The following is a 19000-nucleotide window of genomic DNA, read 5'->3' on the forward strand; positions in this document are numbered from 1 at the left end:
GCCCCCCCATTTGCCAGGAAGCGATATCCGTCGACTCTGATGGGGAGGGGGTGTAGATGCCTGCTCAGACACTTTAAATTGGGAGTATAGAAATGAGATCTAGACAATGGACCAAATCCATGCAGGGGACAGGAGAGAGGATCCAGGTCTACCATGTTAGGGTAGCTGGTTCTCATGAATTCCTGGAGAAATTGTTGATGCTCTTGTATTGGAACAGGCATTAAGTTTAAAAAAAGGAAACAACATTCTGCTACTTCTTAATGCATTCCTGAAATGTGTCCTTGTTTCTTGGAACAAATAGTGGACACCCATTTGAAATTGCCTTGTTGGGCTTCCCTGGTGGTACCGTGGTTAAGAATCCGCCTGCCAATGCAGGGGACACGGGTTCGAGTCCTGATCCGGGAAGATCCCACATGCCGCAGAGCAACAAAGCCCGTGCGCCACAACTACTGAGCCTGCGCTCTAGAGCCTGCGAGCCACAACTACTGAGCCCGTGTGCCACAACTACTGAAGCCCGCACGCCTAGAGCCTGTGCTCCGCAACAAGAGAAGCCACCGCAATGAGAGAAGCCTTTGCACCGCACCGAAGAGTAGCCCCTGCTCACCACACCTAGAGAAAGACCGTGCGCAGCAACGAAGACCCAATGCAGCCAAAAATAAATATAATTAAAATAGATTTATTAAAAAAAATTGTCTTGTTACCTGTATGCAGTGCTGTGGAAATGCTAAATCTCTGGATTATGTTTTGGGCTTTTAAAAATGGTACAATTATTTCCTTTAGAAATTATGCCTAAAAAATGTCTCACTGCCATGTCTTTTGAGTTTTGGGGGACTTTACTAAATCTGTGTCTCCTGGCAGGCGCCTCCAATCCCCCCACACTCACATCCCCCAGGGCCTGTTTGAAGGGGGCAGTACTCACCTCTCAGGGTCGAAGGTCTCCGGGCGTGGCCAGTGCTCAGGGTCATGGTGCAGAGCGCCCACGGCCACCTCCAGCACAGCGCCTGCAGGGATGTGCTGCCCCAGCACCTCGCAGTCCTGTGCCGCCTCCCGTGTGAACCTGCGGGGACACATGGGTCACCCCCGCCTTGAGGCAGAGCAGAGACGGGGGAGCTCCAGGGTGGCCATGCTGCAGTGTGGGATGAGGCTGGGGGACAGGAGGGTCCGCCTTCTTCCCGGCGTGGCCGGGATAGTGACCCACCCCCCATCCCATCCCTTCTTGGGCCATTAACCCTATGCTGCTCTGGACCCTGTGGTCTCTAGGTTCCTCCATTCCTTCCTTCAGCCACCCATCAAGACTGAAGAGCCCATTTTATGCCTGGTGTTGCGGTGCACAGGTGCCTTGGAAGTGGAGGCTTTGCAGGGTTATTCCGCCGGCCACCTCTCCTCCTTCTTCCCATTCCCACTGGGACCTCTTTCCCCGCACACACACCCTCGCTTTACCTACAGGAGATTTGGGTTTGAAAATCTGTTCCCCTTCATTGTCTGTGTCGCTATGGAGAACTGCTACTAGGGAGGAAAACATCTTGGTCAGATTGTTTATTTTACCAACTGGCAATGTTATAATCCCATTTATGTTTTGTTTTAAAAGGCTAGACTACATATGTTTGCATATGAACATGAAGTTTATGGAAGAATACCTAAACTTCTACCATCACCTCCTCTAAGGGATGGGGCTGGAGTGGAGGTTGGCAGGGTACCAGGGGTGCCAGTTTTTTCTTTGGATTCTTCTGTATTTCTTAGGTGTTTTTTTTTTTTTTAAGTAGAAGCGTATCATTTTGGTAAATATAAATAATTATTTTAAAAACTAAAAACAATCTAGGATGGCTTTTACCTCAAGTTGCAGGACTCGGCTTCCCTAGATATCTCAGAGGAGATACAGTTATTATACTAATTACTGTTATACCCTGTTCCTGCTTATAAAAGAAATTAAGAGTACCAGCAGCTCCTTGCAGCATTCATCACTCTATTATGAGCCTTTAATATATCAGGAACATGAAAGGCCAGGGCTGTGAGACACCCATTCAGATCCGAAGCTCCTAATGCAATTATTCTGTGCTTGGGGCTAAGTCACAAAACACTCTTACTCAAATCAGAGCGGGCAGGGGGCTCTGACGTGCGCAGCCTCAGCTCTGAGCAATCAAATAAGGATATACTTTGACTTCCTTCTTTTTCATCTTTACCAGAAAGAGCTTGGACCTGGATGCAAGACCCCCTAAAAGCCGGAAAATGGGGGCTTCCCTTCTGTAAGTGGTTGGGCCTCCTATCTGGCTAGACTGCATACAAAGCCAGAAAAATCCGCTGAATTATACTGCCTGGGTTCCTGGGTTGACATTAATAACACTTCAGTGAGAATTGTTATGTTTTCCACAAAGGCCATGTTGAGTTTTTTATGGATAAAGGTGTCAGTCAAGTGTGTCAGTGTTTGGGAAAAGCCAAGCATTTTTCTAAGATTAAAATAATAAAGTAGGGACTTCCCTGGTGGCGCAGTGGTTAAGACTCCGTGCTCCCAATGCAGGGGACCCAGGTTCGAACCCTGGTCAGGGAACTAGATCCCACAGACATGCCACAACTAAGAGTTCGCATGCCACAGCTAAGGAGCCTGCCTGCTGCAACTAAGGAGCCTGCCTGCCGCAACTAAGACCTGGTGCAACCAAATAAATACATATTTTTAAAAATTAATAAAGTAATGGGATTTCCCTGGTGGTCCATGGTTAAGACTTTGCCTTCCAGTGCACGGGGTATGGGTTCGATCCCTGGTCGGGGAGCTAAGATCACACATGCCTCGTGGCCAAAAAACCAAAACATAAAACGGAAGCAGTATTATAACAAATTCACTAAAGACTTTAAAAATGGTCCACATCAAAAAAAATCTTAAAAAAAAAATAATGTAAAATAAAATATAAAATTCTCACTGTCGCTATGTTCACCCCCAAATCCTATGCCCAGGGCCAAAACGAATTGGCCTCTTGTCTGGGTGAGAATAATGATGACTTGCCTCTCTCACTTCTGTTGTTTGATAACAGAAGTCAGCAGAGTGATATGATTAAAAACACCAGTGGAGTAGGTATGGGGAAGGGAGAGTGTGGCTTGCCCGAGACTGGAGCCACATGGGGTCAGGCCATTCAACTCTAAGCTCTGTGCTTCTTTTTCTTTACTTCATACCTTACACGGCACACTGCCTGCAGGGGTACTGCGTTTCTACATCTACTGTCCCACTGATTCTCCCAACACTTCTGGGGTAGGCAGAGCAGGTGTTGTGTGCCCTCTGAACACACAGGAAACAGAAGCCCGGAACAGTCTGGAACTTACCCAAGATCACACAGTAAACTAAGGGCAGGACCGAGACTGTCTTGACTTTATGTCTAGACTCACTCTGTCATTATGGAGAACTGGCTCTATGTTTTTACTGGGAATTTTAACGAACTCATCCAGATACTCTGGTTTCTGTCCTGTCCTGTCCTGCCCTCCAGATACTCTCAGATCACGAGCATCCTGGTTCCCCAGAGCAATGCCTTCACTGACTTCCTTTTACACTTTGCTGTTTATAAAGGGTCAGAAGGAGAATTGACTGCAGAATTTTGGTGTTGAAGAGACTGCTGACTTTGTCTCTCAATATGTCATCTATACCAGGTCTCAGGTGATGAATTCTTGATTGAGTTTAGATCCAGGAAATGATGTGTCTTTGATCAATTTATACACTTTCCTCCCACTAGAGAATATGACTGTTCAACTCAGCTGGTTTCCCTCTCTGCCAGGAGTCTCAGCTACCAAGCCTGACCCCAGTTACTGCCATCTCTGGGGTCCTGTAAAGGATTCTTTCCTTTAAACAGCCTTTGTTCTGTTTTATCACTGAATGTCTTATTTTGAATTTCACGTGTATAGCAGCTGCCCACAGTTCCCTTGGAAGGAAGCTGGTATAAATCATTCAGAAACAAAGATTGGATGACAGTTTGCTCGGCTCCTAAAGAAGTCGGGGAAGGCCTGTGGAATCAGGTCTTAATGCTGGCGTCAGGAGAGCAATGAGGCGAGCCCTGGCGTTCCTTGTCTGCTCCCAGACCAGGAGACTGAAACCATGTGTGCTTGAGGATGATGTGATCTGACTCACACCCCAGGAATTCTCTATATTGGCTCTGGGTCTGAACATTTTGGACAATATCTACAACCACACTCTCTATGATATTTTCGGTTTGGAATATGATTTTGAGATACCTACAAATCATCCACATTTTCTCTTTTTAAAATGGCAAAAGTTATCTCCATATGGTTTCTGTGGTACATTACTTCCTAGAGATGCAGAGTGGAATTTATGATACACAGTTAAATGCTTTGTGTCGCTTCTGTTTCTAGAACCTGAAATCTGGCAATGTGTCACTCTCTAAGGGCCTGGGGACCTAAGTGAAGACCCCTGTGCTCCATGGGATGCCTCTGAAACCAAGAGTACTCATCAGTTAGACCCATTAAACTTGCCTTCATTGATCAAGCTCACTTTAATTGTTGCTACAGAAAAAGCTGCGTGTCCTGCAAGCGTCACGTAGCTTAAACAATAAGATGTTTGCCCAAGTTGTTTTTCAGGAGCTTGGAGTCAGCTGTGTCTAGTTGGAGCTTGAGCCAGTTGAGACTGATTAAGACCACCGACCCTCCAACTGGGCATGCGCGAGTGTTCGCTTGGTGACCTCTTGACGTCAGAGGGCCCAAAACTCCATCCTCGGAATGCGCTAACGCAGACGTTTTCTGAACTTGGGTCCCGTGGAGAAGCCTGTAGCTTAGCTGCACCTGTGCAGAACTACGATTGCCTCACCTTTTTCTCATCTCCAATCATTACCTTTTCCCATGCTCCCAGGACCCACCGCGCCACAGCTTTGTCCCATAAATACCCAGCGCCCCTTGCCATCGGGGAGGCAGATCTGAGATTTGTTCTCGTGTCCTCATGCTTGGCTGCCTTGTGAATGTATCTCTTCTCTGCTGACAACCTCAGCATCTCAGCACTTGGCTTGCTGTGCGTGGGGTGAACCAGCCTGGTTCGATTACATCTTGTTTTGGGGGAGTTTGAAAGAAGCAGAAGACCTGATTCCTGCTCTCAAGGCACTTACAGGTTGGTGTGACTGGATGACTGCACACTGGTGAAATGTTGCAGAGCAGCTGAGAATTATCCAAAAATATAATATGAAGTAGAGTTAGCGTGCAAAGTGCTGGGGGAGGAGAGGCAGGGAATGGGTGAGGCTGGCCAGGTTTCCTGGAGTGGTGAGTCTTGGATTGGAGCTCTGAGGATGGGACGGGTGTGGAGTGCTGGAGAATAAGAAGGAGCGTCCCAGGCCTTGGAAGTTCCCCTGGAACATCAACTCCAAGGGCTGGCATTTTATCTGTTTTGGCTGATTTTCCAGTGTGGGCCACAGAGCAGATGCTCAATAAATAGTTGGTGAATGAATGAATGAAGTGACCAGGGGAGCAGCAAAAGCCATCTAAGGGCTAGGAGGTCAGAGTTCAGCTTGGGTTGGGGAGGAAGGTCATGTTAAGAAAAGACCAATGACGCTTTGAAAACATGGGTAACATATAGGAATATAGGCCAGACATTTATTGCTATGGTGACCCTATGTCAGGCATGGCGTCCAGTGCCCCAGGGGATTAAAAAACCCAAGTTTCAGACCTCGACCTCCAGGAGCTTGGGTCCAGCATTCTTCATAACCCAGGTGGTGACAGACTGAGGACTAACAAGGACTCCAAACAGTGATGCTGAAGGGGTCCTGGGGTGCAGGGGCCCTGCGGTATAGGCTTACCTGAAAGCCGGTGGGTACATCCTCAAGGTCTCTGCAATCACCATGTCCAGGTAGGGCAGGTCTTTCTGGAGGTGGCGGTACTCAGGGGCCGGCTGATGGAGGGGTGGTGACAAAGAATGTTGAGTTAGACCGAGTCACACGGTGTTCCGTCTTTTCTGCTAACTTCAGAGTCCCAGCTCCAATGTTTGCACAGACTTAAATGGAAACCCACAGATGAAAAGTGATACTATGCGCATTGCGCTAGATTAGCACTCTATCAGAATATTCCGCACGTTCTGTCGTGCTTGTTTCCCAGTGCTGTCCGTCACTGAAGATGGCCAGGCCAGGCCTGGGACTGCGGGGCCTTTGAGTGTCAGAGAAGTTTGTAGTAAAGCAATGGCAGCAGCTGCACTGCTAGCGTTTATTGAGAGCTGAAGATCTGGCAGGCTACATACTGTACACACTCCCTTATGAGGAAAGAAATTTTTACATATTGAGATATAGGAAAGCCAATCTGGCTTATACGTGAGTTAACTTGAATTTTATGCTAACTAAAATAGCCTGTTTGTGGCTTACCAAACATACATTGTACATCTGCTTTAATTATTAAAGGAAAGGGCACACTGACCAGAAGTAAAGAATGTCCATGTTAAAAATAGAGATTAAATGCCTCTCTTCCTGGGACGCCAATGCTTGTACTTCTTCAATGATAAGTCTCCCTTCCCAGGTGCCAAGGCCATGTTGATTTGCTGTGTACGTGCTGGTCTGTTTTTTTTTTGGGGTTTTTTTTTTTTTTTTTAACCTTGAAGAAATGTAACCCTGACCCGTTTAATGTTCCTTGTTCTGAGAAGATATAAAAATGGACTGAAAACCCTGCTTCTCCAGAACAGTTTCTCAGAGTAATCTGGGAAGTGGGCTTCGAGGCTAGTTCTCAGTTTGGTTCAAATAAAACTCTTTTCTGTTCTTATTATTGATTGTTTATTAATTCTTTTCTTTTTTTTAATTTATATTTTTTGGCCGTGCCACATGGCATGTGGGATCTTAGTTCCCTGACCAGGGATCAAACCCGCACCCCCTGTAGTGGAAGCGTGGAGTCTTAACCACTGGTCCACCGGGAATGGCCCTGTTTATTGACCATTTTTGTTGACACTTAATTTAATGCTCCAGCAAACCAATGGAACAGCTGTTCTCCCATCTCTTAGATGATGAAACTGAGGCTCAGAGAGGTTGTCACATGGTAGTAATGGGCACATCATAAAGTTAAAAGACCAATAATAAAGTAGCAACAACAACAAAAATCACCACATCTAGAAAGGATCAATGGTAACAAAAACCCAAAGGGCTACAATCAATCAGTCAGAAAAGAAACTCATCAGAAAAGTGGTCAAAGGAAATAAGGAGGCAAAAGACAGAACAAATATGAGTTGCCATGGTGAAAAATACAAATTAAAACCGTGAGCTTTGGTCTTCACTCATCAGATTGTAAAAAGCTGTAAATGTTGATTTACCAGCATCTGCTAGGGAGGAAGGTGTGGAGAAGCACAACTCCAGCACCCCGTGTTGGGGAACCCTAGCATCCCCTCGACGACTTCCACTGGGGTGACCCTGTCGCCCTCTGGCCCTCACCCCGTGGCCTGAGGAGGAGGTGATGGTGAACTGAGAAGCTGGATGTGGGCTCGCATGTGAGTGGGATGAGTTAGGGTGGGGTTATAGAAGCTTATTAGCTGCTCTGCTAGTTTCCGCAAGGAAGGATTTCCCCCAGATACTCCCGTCCTCTCTCCCTACTCCCAAGAGAGCTTGAGTGAAGTTACCTGCCTGATAGGTGACAGCCTCATCTTTCTAAATCACTTAATGCTAATCAAAGAGGAGTCTTCAGTTTGGGAGGTCGGCTTGCTTCTGTCCTCCCCTCTCAGGACAGCAGGGGGCAGCACTTGGGGGCAAGTCCATCTTGCCGGCTCTGCAGTAGCCGCCACAGGGCTGCCCTGCGTAGGCTCTATTCCAGTGGTCATTAGTGATGTGCATAAAATACACAGTATTTTATGCGGGGACCAGGAGGGGCAGAGGGGAGAGTGATGGGGCCAGGACACGTGGAGGCTTGACGTCCCTGGTAAATATCTCAGCTAATCTATTGGAGTCTAGCCATCAATGTAGTGTGGCCATTAATAATGTGCATAAAATACTGAGTAAAAAAAGTCCAGTTGCAAAGAACATGTGCAGTCTAATGTTTACGAATTTGAAGGGCAAAAATGAAAACAGTTGGCTTTTCCAACATTCTCCATCTTCATTTCTGGGAACTGTTTCTTTAGAGGGTTATCTCTCGACCCTACACTTCCACCTCCATCCCAGGCTACGAGGGCGGGCCCGATAAACACGTGGCCAAGGAGAGGGGCCCTGTGCTTGGGGTTTAATGCTCTGTGGGTTGCCATCTGGAGATTCCTAATTGTCATTATCTTTGAATTTGTGTTTTGGGAGTAGAGTCTGAGGGGACCATGGAGCATGTGCTGGGGGCTTGGAGCCTCGCCCACGGGTGGTCCCACTTTGGCCACCTCCCCAGGATGGGTTCTCAGCTGCCTGCTGTCTTGCCCCTGTGCCTGGGGCCCAGCCCGGCCACCCGTCTCTGCTTTGCCCTTGGACCACTGTTGCCCGTCACCCCCGACAGGGGCCTGGGCTCAGGCACAGAGAGGGTAGGAATGGGGTGCATTCACCCTGAAGCATCTCGTGGTGGGCACATGTCAACCGTCCCTGCCCCGGGCTGGCAGCACCATGGCTGTGTCGGCCCGGGAAAGCCTCTGCCCACCACTGGTCCAGGTACAACACGTGTCCTGGCACAGAGGTTTAAAGATCTCTGAGAGTCACTGCCTACTGTGGGTTGGGGGCTGAGCCTGTGGGAAGGGGGGGACGCCTGGCTCCGCTTCCCTAGACACTGCCCCAGGATTCATAGGCCTGGCGGGCTGGCCAGAGAGGGCAGGGCTCTCCCAGCCCACCCCGTGTCCCCACACTCCAGGGCGAGCCCACTTGGGGAAGCCTGGCGCACCCTCTCATCCTCCTTCCAGTCATCAATAGTTTGGTTTGTCTTTGTCTCTTCTGTCCCGTGAGTCACGAAATACAAATTATGTAATTCAGTGATTCTGCATGTGCATTAAATGCTCTGATCTTAACATTTAAAACTGTGGTGTTGCATGATCCAGAGATGAGTGGTAAAATTCGTGCTAATAATGTATAATTTAGAGTTTTCTTTACTTAGACTGGTATTAAATAGAAAATTAAAAAACCACTGTGATAATTTGAGAGATGAAAGAAGATAGGAAGAACTTTTATATGCACTGTTGTTGTTTTTTTTATAAATTTATTTATTTTTGGCTGTGTTGGGTCTTCGTTGCTGCTCGCGGGCTTTCTCTAGTTGTGGCAAGCGGGGGCTGCTCTTTGTTGCAGCGCGCAGGCTTCTCATTGTGGTGGCTTCTCTTGTTGCGGAGCACAGGCTCTAGGCGTGCAGACTTCAGTAGTTGTGGGACATGGGCTCAGTAGTTGTGGTGCACAGGCTTAGTTGCTCTGCGGCATGTGGGATCTTCCCGGACCAGGGCTCAAACCCGTGTCCCCTGCATTGGCAGGCGGATTCTTAAGCACTGCGCCACCAGGGAAGTCCCCATATGTACTGTTAATGGCACTGTCCCCCGCTTTTTTCATTTTGCCTCAGGTCCGACAAATTATATAGTCAGCCCTACAGGCCACGGTTGATTGGACCAAGAGTGGGCCTCTGATACGAGGGCACCAGCCTGGACATTTGGACCTGAGACAGAGGAGAAAGGAGTTTTTCTCCAGCAGGTGGAAGCTGAACACGGGTGAGTTATGGTCTGTTGGTGGCCATGTTCTGCCTTGTGGATTAATGAGCAGAAAACCCGTTTGCCATGAGAAAGAAGCAATGAGTTAGATGTGTGGAGAAGCAGAGGCAAAAGACAGAGACCGTTTCCTGGTGTCCTGATTGCCATCTGCTCCTGGCAAGTAGCCCTGTGGGTGGCATCTCAGTACTCTTCCAGTAAGTTCCCTTTATTTATTTATTTTTTAACAAATTTATTTATTTATTTTTGGCTGTGTTGGGTCTTCGTTTCTGTGCGAGGGCTTTCTCTAGTTGCGCCGTGCGGGGGCCACTCTTCATCGTGGTGCGCGGGCCTCCCACTGTTGTGGCCTCTCTTGTTGCAGAGCACAGGCTCCAGACACGCAGGCTCAGTAGTTGTGGCTCACGGGCCCAGTTGCTCTGCGGCATGTGGAATCTTCCCATACCAGGGCTCGAACCCGTGTCCCCTGCATTGGCAGGCAGATTCTCAACCACTGCGCCACCAGGGAAGCCCTAATTTCCCATTTTTGACCTAACTTAGTGACAGCTGAATTCTGTTATCTGCAACCAAAGGAGTCTTGACAAATGCAGAAATGTAAACAAAACAAAACAGTGATACTGTGCACCAAAATATAGAACTCTCAATATATCTCAAAAAGAAAAAGAAACCAGATCTGGGAGTAGCATCCCTAATGAGTCAATGGTATTGGTTCCTCAAACAGAATTGGCTGGGAAGCTGTCAGTACTTGAAAGGGAACTTTTAAAGCTAGGCCAAGGGAAATTTGTATTATAAAGTCAAGTCTTCATTTATTTTCCCCGGATGAGCTTTTCACCACTTCTTAGCTTTGGGCTCAAGATACACATGTCAACATCAGCGTGCTGGTCCAGCAGTTCTTGATGTGGTTGAATATTAGAAGTGACCAGGTGGCGTTTAATATATAAGGGTGCTTGAGCCCTGCCCCCCAGGGGTTTGATTGTTGGTCTAAGGTGGGGGCCTGGGTACTAGTTCTGTACAGCCAAGGGCGTGACACCACTGCATGAGTCTGTCTGTCTGACCTGCCCCAGTGATCCTCTCTGCTGGAGGCGTGGATGGGTGGGGTCGGGGAAGGCTCAGGCCTCTACGTTTTAACCAGATCCAGGTGAGGCAATGCAATTCAAGCGCCCACTCACTCAAGCACCAGTTCGCCCCTGGGGACCTGTTTTTGCCCGCCTATAGTTCTTTCAGGAAAATCCGGGATGGGGGGGGGGTCCTGCACCAATCCTGCCAGCAGAGGGCAGCAAGCGTATGGCAAATGGAGACTCCCTGCGAGGCTGGGCTGCTGCTCCGAATCACAAACTGAACCCAAAAGGACCTTGGAAATCTTGAATCCAAATTCTTCATTATAGAGATGAGCAACGTGAGACCCAGAGAGGAAAGGCTGTGAGCTCAGAGTCACACAGATAGAATGTGGAGTAGAAAAGCCAACCCCTCAGGGAACACCCACTGGTATCAGGTGCTAGGCTGGGTGTTTGGAATCCCAGAATGAGTAAGTCTCTGCTCTGGGGGGAAACAGGCTTCTGAGCAAGTCATTGTACTGAACGTGGGTCATGTTACAGAAGGGGCTTTGGCGGGGGCAGGAGAAGCAGTCCCGTGTGGGAACTCATTTGTTACTTATTCATTCACCTGCAGAGCTGGTGCCTACTGTTGACCAGGCACTGTGCTAGCACCGACGTGTCCTCGGATAGGTTACAGTCCGTCTCAGGATGCAAACCAGGGCTGCGGGTTATAGAGTGGTGAGCACAGGTGCTGTGGGAGAGCAGACGAGGGACACACATCCCAGCATTTGGGATCGGGGAAGCTGCCAGGAGGAAGTGATGTCTAAACGGGGATATTTATGATGAATAAGAAAGGCCAGTGAAAAGTAGAGGGGTTTGTTTGGGTGCTGGTTCAAACAAACCCAATCTAAAAACAAAATTATAACGCAATCATGGGACCTTGGACCCTGAGTGGATATTCGGTGCACTTAGGAAATTATGGTCCATTCGGGTTTTAGTGTGAGGATAGTATGGTGGTCATGTTTTGTTTTGTTTTGCTTTTCTTAAAGCATTAAGAAAGTTTTAAAATTTATTTTTGGCTGCATTGGGTCTTCATTGCTGCGCGCGGGCTTTCTCTAGTTGCAGCGAGCGGGGGCTACTCTTCGTTGCGGTGCGCGGTCTCACTGCGGTGGCTTCTCTTGTTGCGGAGCACGGGCTCTAGGCGCGCAGGCTTCAGTAGTTGTGGCACGCGGCCTCAGTAGTTGTGGCTCGTGGGCTCAGTAGTTGTGGCTCGTGGGCTTAGTTGCTCCACGGCATGTGGGATCTTCCTGGAGCAGGGATTGAACCCGTGTGCCCTGCATTGGCAGGCGGATTCTTAACCGCTGCGCCACCAGAGAAGCCTCTGGTTGTCAAGTTTTAGAAAAGAGCCCTTTTCTTTTAGAGATATGTACTGAAATGTTTGCAGATGACATGTATACGATGTCTGAGATTTTTTAAACAATGATAGTGGGGGAGGGTGGGGAAACTGGAGGGGCCATAGCTGCCATCTGTTGAAGCTGGGTGATGGGTACACAGGTTCTCAGCTATTCTGACAATTTGTACAGGTTAAAGTTTTCCTTCATGAAAGGTTAAGGTGCTATAGCCAAGTGAGATTTCTTCTAGCTATGATAGGCTATTTCAAAAATCAATCAACGTAATCCACTACATCGGCAGGCTAAAAAAGAAAACGCTGTAATCTTGTAATTTGAGAAAGAAAAAGAAAGATACCTATATAGTAGAACTAAATCTGTATTAGTGGTTACTTTCTCCTTGGTGGAAGAAATAGAAATTATTCATGCTTAAAAAAATCGGTTTAACTGGAATAACTATTAATTGTTATTCTGAAAAAATAAAGTTTGAGAATACAAATTAAAATGTAAGGTGTTAAATAGAAATTGAAATAGCAATAGTGTGTGGAAGAGCCCATGTAAAGACTCTGACATGCGTTAAAGAATTAAAAATGGTTGTGTCAGGCTGGCTGACAGGGAGAGCTGCTGTTCTGGGGCATCTTGGAGGACGGAGGGCAGCGCTCCAGGCGCAGGAGAGAGAAAGGCCTCTGTGCAGGGCGACCTGGACCGGGGCAGATGCGAGTGAATGCAGGGGGCATGGTACCTGATGGGGGGCGTGGCCGTCAGGAAATGAAATGGAAAAGGTGGGCGTGCTGTATGCGTGCTGCATATTTCTCTTTGCCGTCTAGCAAAACTAACACTTAAAACTGGGGGTGGGGGTGGAATTTATTTGAAGTGAAAAAGGGAAAGAAAGGGAAGTTTAGTCAAGAAAGTGCTTTTCCTTGGAAGAAAAGGCTTCTTTTCTGGTGAGCTCACCCCAGATGTTTAAATAGAAGCCTCGTCCTTGCAGGTGGGAGTCTGGGAGCCGGGGCCGAGCTTTGTGCCAGCCCTCCCTGTGCTGTCACCCTCGGCATGCCAGGCCCTCTGTCTGTGCTGGTAAGGGCCAAGGGGGTCTGCTTGGCCTGGAGTGTTGGGGGACTCAGGAGGTCTGAGCAGAGTATTTCAAGCCAGTAAGCACTTTAAGCGTCTGGGGTTCCAAAAGATAATGTTAAAAATGGATCCCCTAGGGCCCTCTTGGGAGCCTGTAGCACAGGCCATGTTACCCAGAATTCGAATTGGGAGGAAACTTAAAATCAATCTGCCTCTCCCCCCAACGAGGATGCCCGTGCAGCCTCTCTCCCTGACCTGGGCCAGGCCTCAGGGTGGTCACCAGGTCCTGCCAGGGATTCTGTCCTGGATCCATTGCCCAGCGGCCCTGGCCTTGGGCCAGTCACCAAGGCAACATCAACAGGTCACCTGGTCTCTAAGTTCCAGGTCATGATGTTTCCCCACCCATCTCTCAGAGCAGAGCCAATGAGATGGTAAAGGTGAAAGGTCTCCGGAAACTAAGGTACCAGACAAGCAGACAGTACTTCTGGTTAAACGTATTTGGAGGCAGGGAGCATGTTTCATCATCTGTTCTATGTTCTAAACTCTCCTGTAAGGATGTGTCAAGGAGGAAAGCGATTATACAATCCGATAGAATTCACCTCAGCTGGGACCGATTCTGTAAAACAAGTAACTGTGCTCTTAGAAGGTTGAAAATAATATTTAATATTGGGAAATACTAAAGTACTAACTCTTAAATACTGGGGAAAATAGAAACAAAAAAAGCAAACGGAGTCTTTACCTTATGGTTTATGTTCTCAATCCAGAGTTCTTTAATTTTCAGGGAGACTTTTTCATCTATATTTGATATTTCAGTGGGCAGTCGCTGCTAATTTTGTTTCTAAGTTTCTTGGTCTATTAGTCTTTCTATCATTTAGTTTAGGCTCTATAAACCAATATTTAACTGCAGCAGCTAAACCTAATGGTTAAGGGAACTCTATGGAGAAATCTACTGATAAATACTTTTAAGTAGGAAATATTGCCCTTGCCTATTAATCTCACTTTGCTACATTTGGATTTTTGCGTGCCATTTTCTCTGCAAATTACACACACACACACACACACACACACTGAGTCTCTCACACCTACACGTACACCTCACACTGGGTGTGTGCTGAGATGGAGTCTAAATGAGAAAAAGAAAATTAAAATGTCATGGCTTTCAAAAAGATTTTTCCTGGAGGTTCAGGGACCTAATAGAGAAATTAGTATTTTCTTATTTTCCTAAAGGAAATAGAAGTGGGGGGGGGGTGGCCTCAGTTTTGTTCCTCCCAAGAAGTAGCAGCATCAGATAGTATTGCTAAGTGCTCACCTGCACGTGCTGGACTTGGTGTTGCATGCAGTGGGCGGGGTCATGCCCGCCCTCACCTGCCCACTAGAAGCTGGGAACTTGCAGTCCCGTGAGACTTGGGGTTCCAGCCAAGGGGCAGCGGGGCAAGACAGCCACGGGAAAAATCGAGGTTTCCGCTCGCACTCCTCCTCTGGGGAACACAGACTAGAAGATGAAACCCTACCGTGGAAAACCTGGCAGCTCTCGCTTTGCCCTTTTGCCCACTGACCCCGGGAGAAAAGCCTGCAGTTCCCGGGCCTGGGCTCTTCACAGACCACTTCTTAAACTGGGGTGCTGGGGTCCTTCCAGCTCTAACTCTTCAGCTTTGACATCCATAGATGTTCTGAGTGAGTTGTTTCAGGCCTGGAGCAAGAAGCAGTGGGGGAAGGGGGTGGGGCGGGGCGACCCGAGAGGGATGGCATGGGGCGGGTTCCTTTCTCTCAACATGGCTGGCTTGCCTAGCCAATGCCCAGACAGTCCTGTGTGCCGGTCTAAAGAATGTGGCAGATTTAGATGTAGACGGGCACCCCCACCTTAGAAAAGGTAATTAGGAGAGTGTGTATGGCATCTATTTATATCCACTTTCAAAGGAATGAGACAGAACCCATATCACATAAACACAGGGATTATTCCAGGTGCTCTTGTACTCTGAGGCCCAGGCCATTAAGGGATTAGGTGAGGAGATGTAATGAAAGAACGTAAACCGCACACACACACCACGGTGTCAGCCCTCCCCGCCAACGGCCCTGGGTTCAGCTTTGTTGATGGTGCTGACCCTCTGCAGGAATTCCTGTCTGCAGAGATCTGTGATAACAATGGTACTTCCCTTCCTGCAGTACTGTACTGCCTTCTGAAGGATTTTTACATCCCTTATGCCATTTGGTCCTCACAACTGCACTGTGAAGCAGCTAGGGCATTTTTGTTGTCTATTTTATAGATGAAGAAAACAGACTCAGAGAGGTTAGTGGCTCGTCCAAGGTCACACAGCTAGTACATGGCAGAGTCAGAACTAAACCCAGATCTTCAGATTCCAGATTCCAAGGATTTTCCATCATGCGTTGCTGCCTAAACTGCCCTCCCTCTCTCCTTTTATCTCCCCTCCCTTCATTCCTCCCTTACTTTCCTCTGTACATTTTCGGGAAGAATAACATGCACACAGAAAAATAGAACACAAACAAAAGTGTAGCGCTCAGTGAATTTTCACAATTCTCACAAAGATGTGTCACCAGCATCTAGATCAAGATGCAAAATATTTCCAGCCCTCAGAAGTGCCCCCGTGACCCCTTCCAGTCATAGCCCCCCAAAAGCAAACACTATCCTGACTTCTAACACAAGAGGTTATCTTGCCTTTTAAAAAGCTTTGTGTAAATGGAACATCCAGTACGATGGCTTTTGCACCTGCTTTCTGTGTTCACTGCTGTGTCTTTGAGACTCATTGGTGGTGTGGTGTGAGTTGCAGTGTGTCCATTCCACATCTGTTCATCCTTCCAGCTGTGGATGGACATTTGCGTTGTCCCCAGTTTGGGGGCCATTATGAATAAAGCGGGGCATTCTTGTATATGGCTTTCAGTGAACATAAGTCATGTTTCTGTTGGGTATGTACCTAGGAGTGGAATTGCTGGGTCACAGGGGATGTGTGTGGTCAGGTTTAGTAGATACTGTAAACGGTTTACAAACTGGTGTGTATACTGCCTACATTTTAACGGTGAATTAGTTGAAAGGCAGCTCGTTGACACCCCTGTCCCCTCTATTTACTGTCACTGTGGGTTCCTCTCTTCTTCCCTCTGCCTGCCCCCTCCAGTGTGCTGGAATGTAACCACCATCTCTATTTCAGGAAAAGGTTGAGAGAAAAAATAGTGTATTATTTTGGGAACTGTGTTATGTATTCCTATAGTGTGTATGGTCGGGGGGAGGGATGGTGATAGGAACAAATAAGACACATCTAATTACCTAATTTTAAAATTGTCTCAGTTACCAGACATAAGCCCTCATAAGCATAAAACACGTTCCCAAATCAACTAGATTCGAGTTTTTGAATTATCTGCTGTCTTGTAATATTTAGGATTTGGTTCTCTCCATTAGCATGGGTCGTCCACAGTTGATTATATATGATGTTTAAAGAAATAAGCCCCTAAGTAAATGATAGTTAAAGCACCCAGCCCGTTTTCTGCGCTGGGGAAAGAGTGTATGGAATTAATTTGCAGATAAATATTTTTTGTTCACTCCTCAGACAGACGTGAAGTACCTGACAGGCACTTAGCCGAGCGTTGGGGGAGAGGAGAAAAGGGAAAGGGGAGATAAGATACAGTCCCATACCTACAACTTATTATGTGTTCGGGAAACCATCTACTTGTTCAGAGATTTGTTATTTTGGTAAGAGGGAGCCACTGAAGGTTTTTTTTTTTCTTTTTGCGGTACGCGGGCCTCTCACTGTTGTGGCCTCTCCCGTCGCGGAGCACAGGCTCTGGACGTGCAGGCTCAGCGGCCATGGCTCACGGGCCCAGCCGCTCCGCGGCATGTGGGATCTTCCCAGACCGGGGCACGAACCCGTGTCCCCTGCATCGGCAGGCAGACTCTCAACCATTGCGCCACCAGGGAAGCCCGCCACTGAAGGTTTTTGATGAGTAGAGGTAACATACCGAAAATGGTATTTTGTGATCTGATATTGACATGGAGGGATATTTGGAAGAGTTGGGGGGATAGGGCAATAAAACAGGAGATGACAGCAGGAGTCCAGGCAAAAGTGATGAGCTCTGATGACACTGGCAGCTGTCAGAACGGGAAAAGGGGTTGAAAGAGGGGAGCAGTGCAAGCCGTGAGTCTCCCTCTCGGTTGCTCCCTGCCGATGCTTGGGCCCCACTCAGAAATATTCCGTTTTAATTGGTCTGGACCGGGCACAGGAATTAGTCTGGTTGTAAAAGCTCCCAAGGTAATTCTGAGTAACATCCAGAGTCATTGGTAGAAAGGATGACTCACCGGCGAGGTGAATCCCTGGATATAAGGGGTCAGGGAATGAAGACCTAAAAACGATTTCCAGATTTCATCCCTGGGGGGCTGGAAGAAAGACGGAGACAGGACCGACCTGGGTAAGGCTGCCCTCCTGCAGGAGGAGCTCGGCTTTGGCAGGCCGGTGCTGGGGGCCCCAGCAGGGGCTGGCATCCAGTTCAGCCCACAGAGATGCGTGAGTGCTCTGGGATGGAGGTAGGAGAGGAAAGCACGGAGCTGAGCACCGAACCGTGAGGGCTGCCTGGGGGAAGGTGGCAGAGGGACGGGAAAGGCCATTGCGTCGGTCAACTGGAGGAGGGAAGTGAGGCCAAAGCCAGCATCCATGGGGCCAAGGGATGGGCAGGGAGAGAGGGATGGAGCTAGAGAGAGTGAGGCAGGACTGACATGCTTCTGTGAGTCACACTGAACGCATTCAGGAGAACAGAGCAAACCAAGGGGAGAAGTGAGGGCATTGTCACCTGAGTGGCAGGCACGTGACAAAGGAAAAGGATGTAGGTGCTGAGGATGGAGTCAGGCCCAACAGTAAGTCCCAGAGAGACAGATTTTGACTGGACATACGGAAGAATTTTCAAATGACTAGAACGTAACGATCAAGCAGGCAAGCCTCATGCCCACTGGAGATTTTCCAAAGCTGTTATTGAGCATCTGAAAAGGTCGCTGTAGGGTATTTATGGATCCCTCATCAACAGGAGGGGGATGACTCCACGGTGCCTTCCATGTCTGGGGTGGTCTGACGCATCATGACTGCGCCCTGGCCCACCCAGGGACAGCCTGTGACATCAGATCCCCGTCACTCTGCCAGGCCGAGGAAATGTCACGTGAAGGTGGAGAGCCAGCGGTCAGCCTGCTCTATTTATCCCCCTGGCCCAGCCCCCAGCATCCCATCCCTCATTCCTGTGTGCATCTTGGTTGATAATTCAGTCTAAAAGCCATAGTCCGGGTCACTTACTGTTTGGGGAAATGGTAAACAGAGATAAGAGCTTTAAGCACTGGAATTCATTTTTCATCCACTTGGCCTAAAAGCAACTGCATGTTAAATTTAGAAGGCTGCTTCCAGACCCCTCCCTGCCCTCCTGTTTCCTGCCGCCTTTTTCCCGCCTATGCTCAGAATATAGTCTCGCTGACCATGGAATCTAAATGTATTTGTAAAGCCCAGGAGTATTGCGAGGCTGCCTGCCTGGATGTTTATAAAATGTATCATCTGAGGGCCTCGGGCAGTGGGCTCCGTTCGGCATCCCACCAGTAGCCATGTCGACCCAGATGTTCACCTGAACGCCCTTCCCGGGCAGGGCCTGGTGCTTCGGCCTTGCGTTGCCAAGAGGTGAGATGCTCCCCGGGGAAGACGCCACATTTTCAGCAGACCACCTTACAATTTTTTTTTTTTTTTCCAAAGGTCTCCCTCACGCCTGGGAATCTATAATTGAACAGCTCTCTTTTCTATGTAGGTTACACCCCTTTACAACCAACTCCAAGAACCTGTAGAAATCCTTTTGTTGTCCTGGAATTCTGTTGTATTGAATATTGTTGGAAATAAATGAGCCATTGTCTGGGCTGAGAATTTTCTGGTTAGATAGAGATCGCCACTGTGATG

General features: G+C 48.1%; 1 protein-coding gene across 2 annotated transcripts in view; it reads right to left on the bottom strand.

The window, feature by feature from the left end:
- Nucleotides 1–19000, bottom strand: part of TBXAS1 (thromboxane A synthase 1) — a 149592-nt gene that overhangs the window by 3763 nt on the left and 126829 nt on the right. For both annotated transcript variants that reach the window (XM_004272141.3, XM_004272142.3), the window contains exons 10-11: nucleotides 5775–5866; nucleotides 920–1057 (exon numbers count right to left, since the gene is read on the bottom strand). In XM_004272141.3, the coding sequence (XP_004272189.1) occupies nucleotides 920–1057; nucleotides 5775–5866 (230 nt within the window). The remainder of the gene's footprint in view (nucleotides 1–919; nucleotides 1058–5774; nucleotides 5867–19000) is intronic.

The sequence above is a fragment of the Orcinus orca genome, chromosome 9 (assembly GCF_937001465.1).
Source record: "Orcinus orca chromosome 9, mOrcOrc1.1, whole genome shotgun sequence".
In the NCBI taxonomy this organism is placed as follows: Eukaryota; Metazoa; Chordata; class Mammalia; order Artiodactyla; family Delphinidae; genus Orcinus; species Orcinus orca.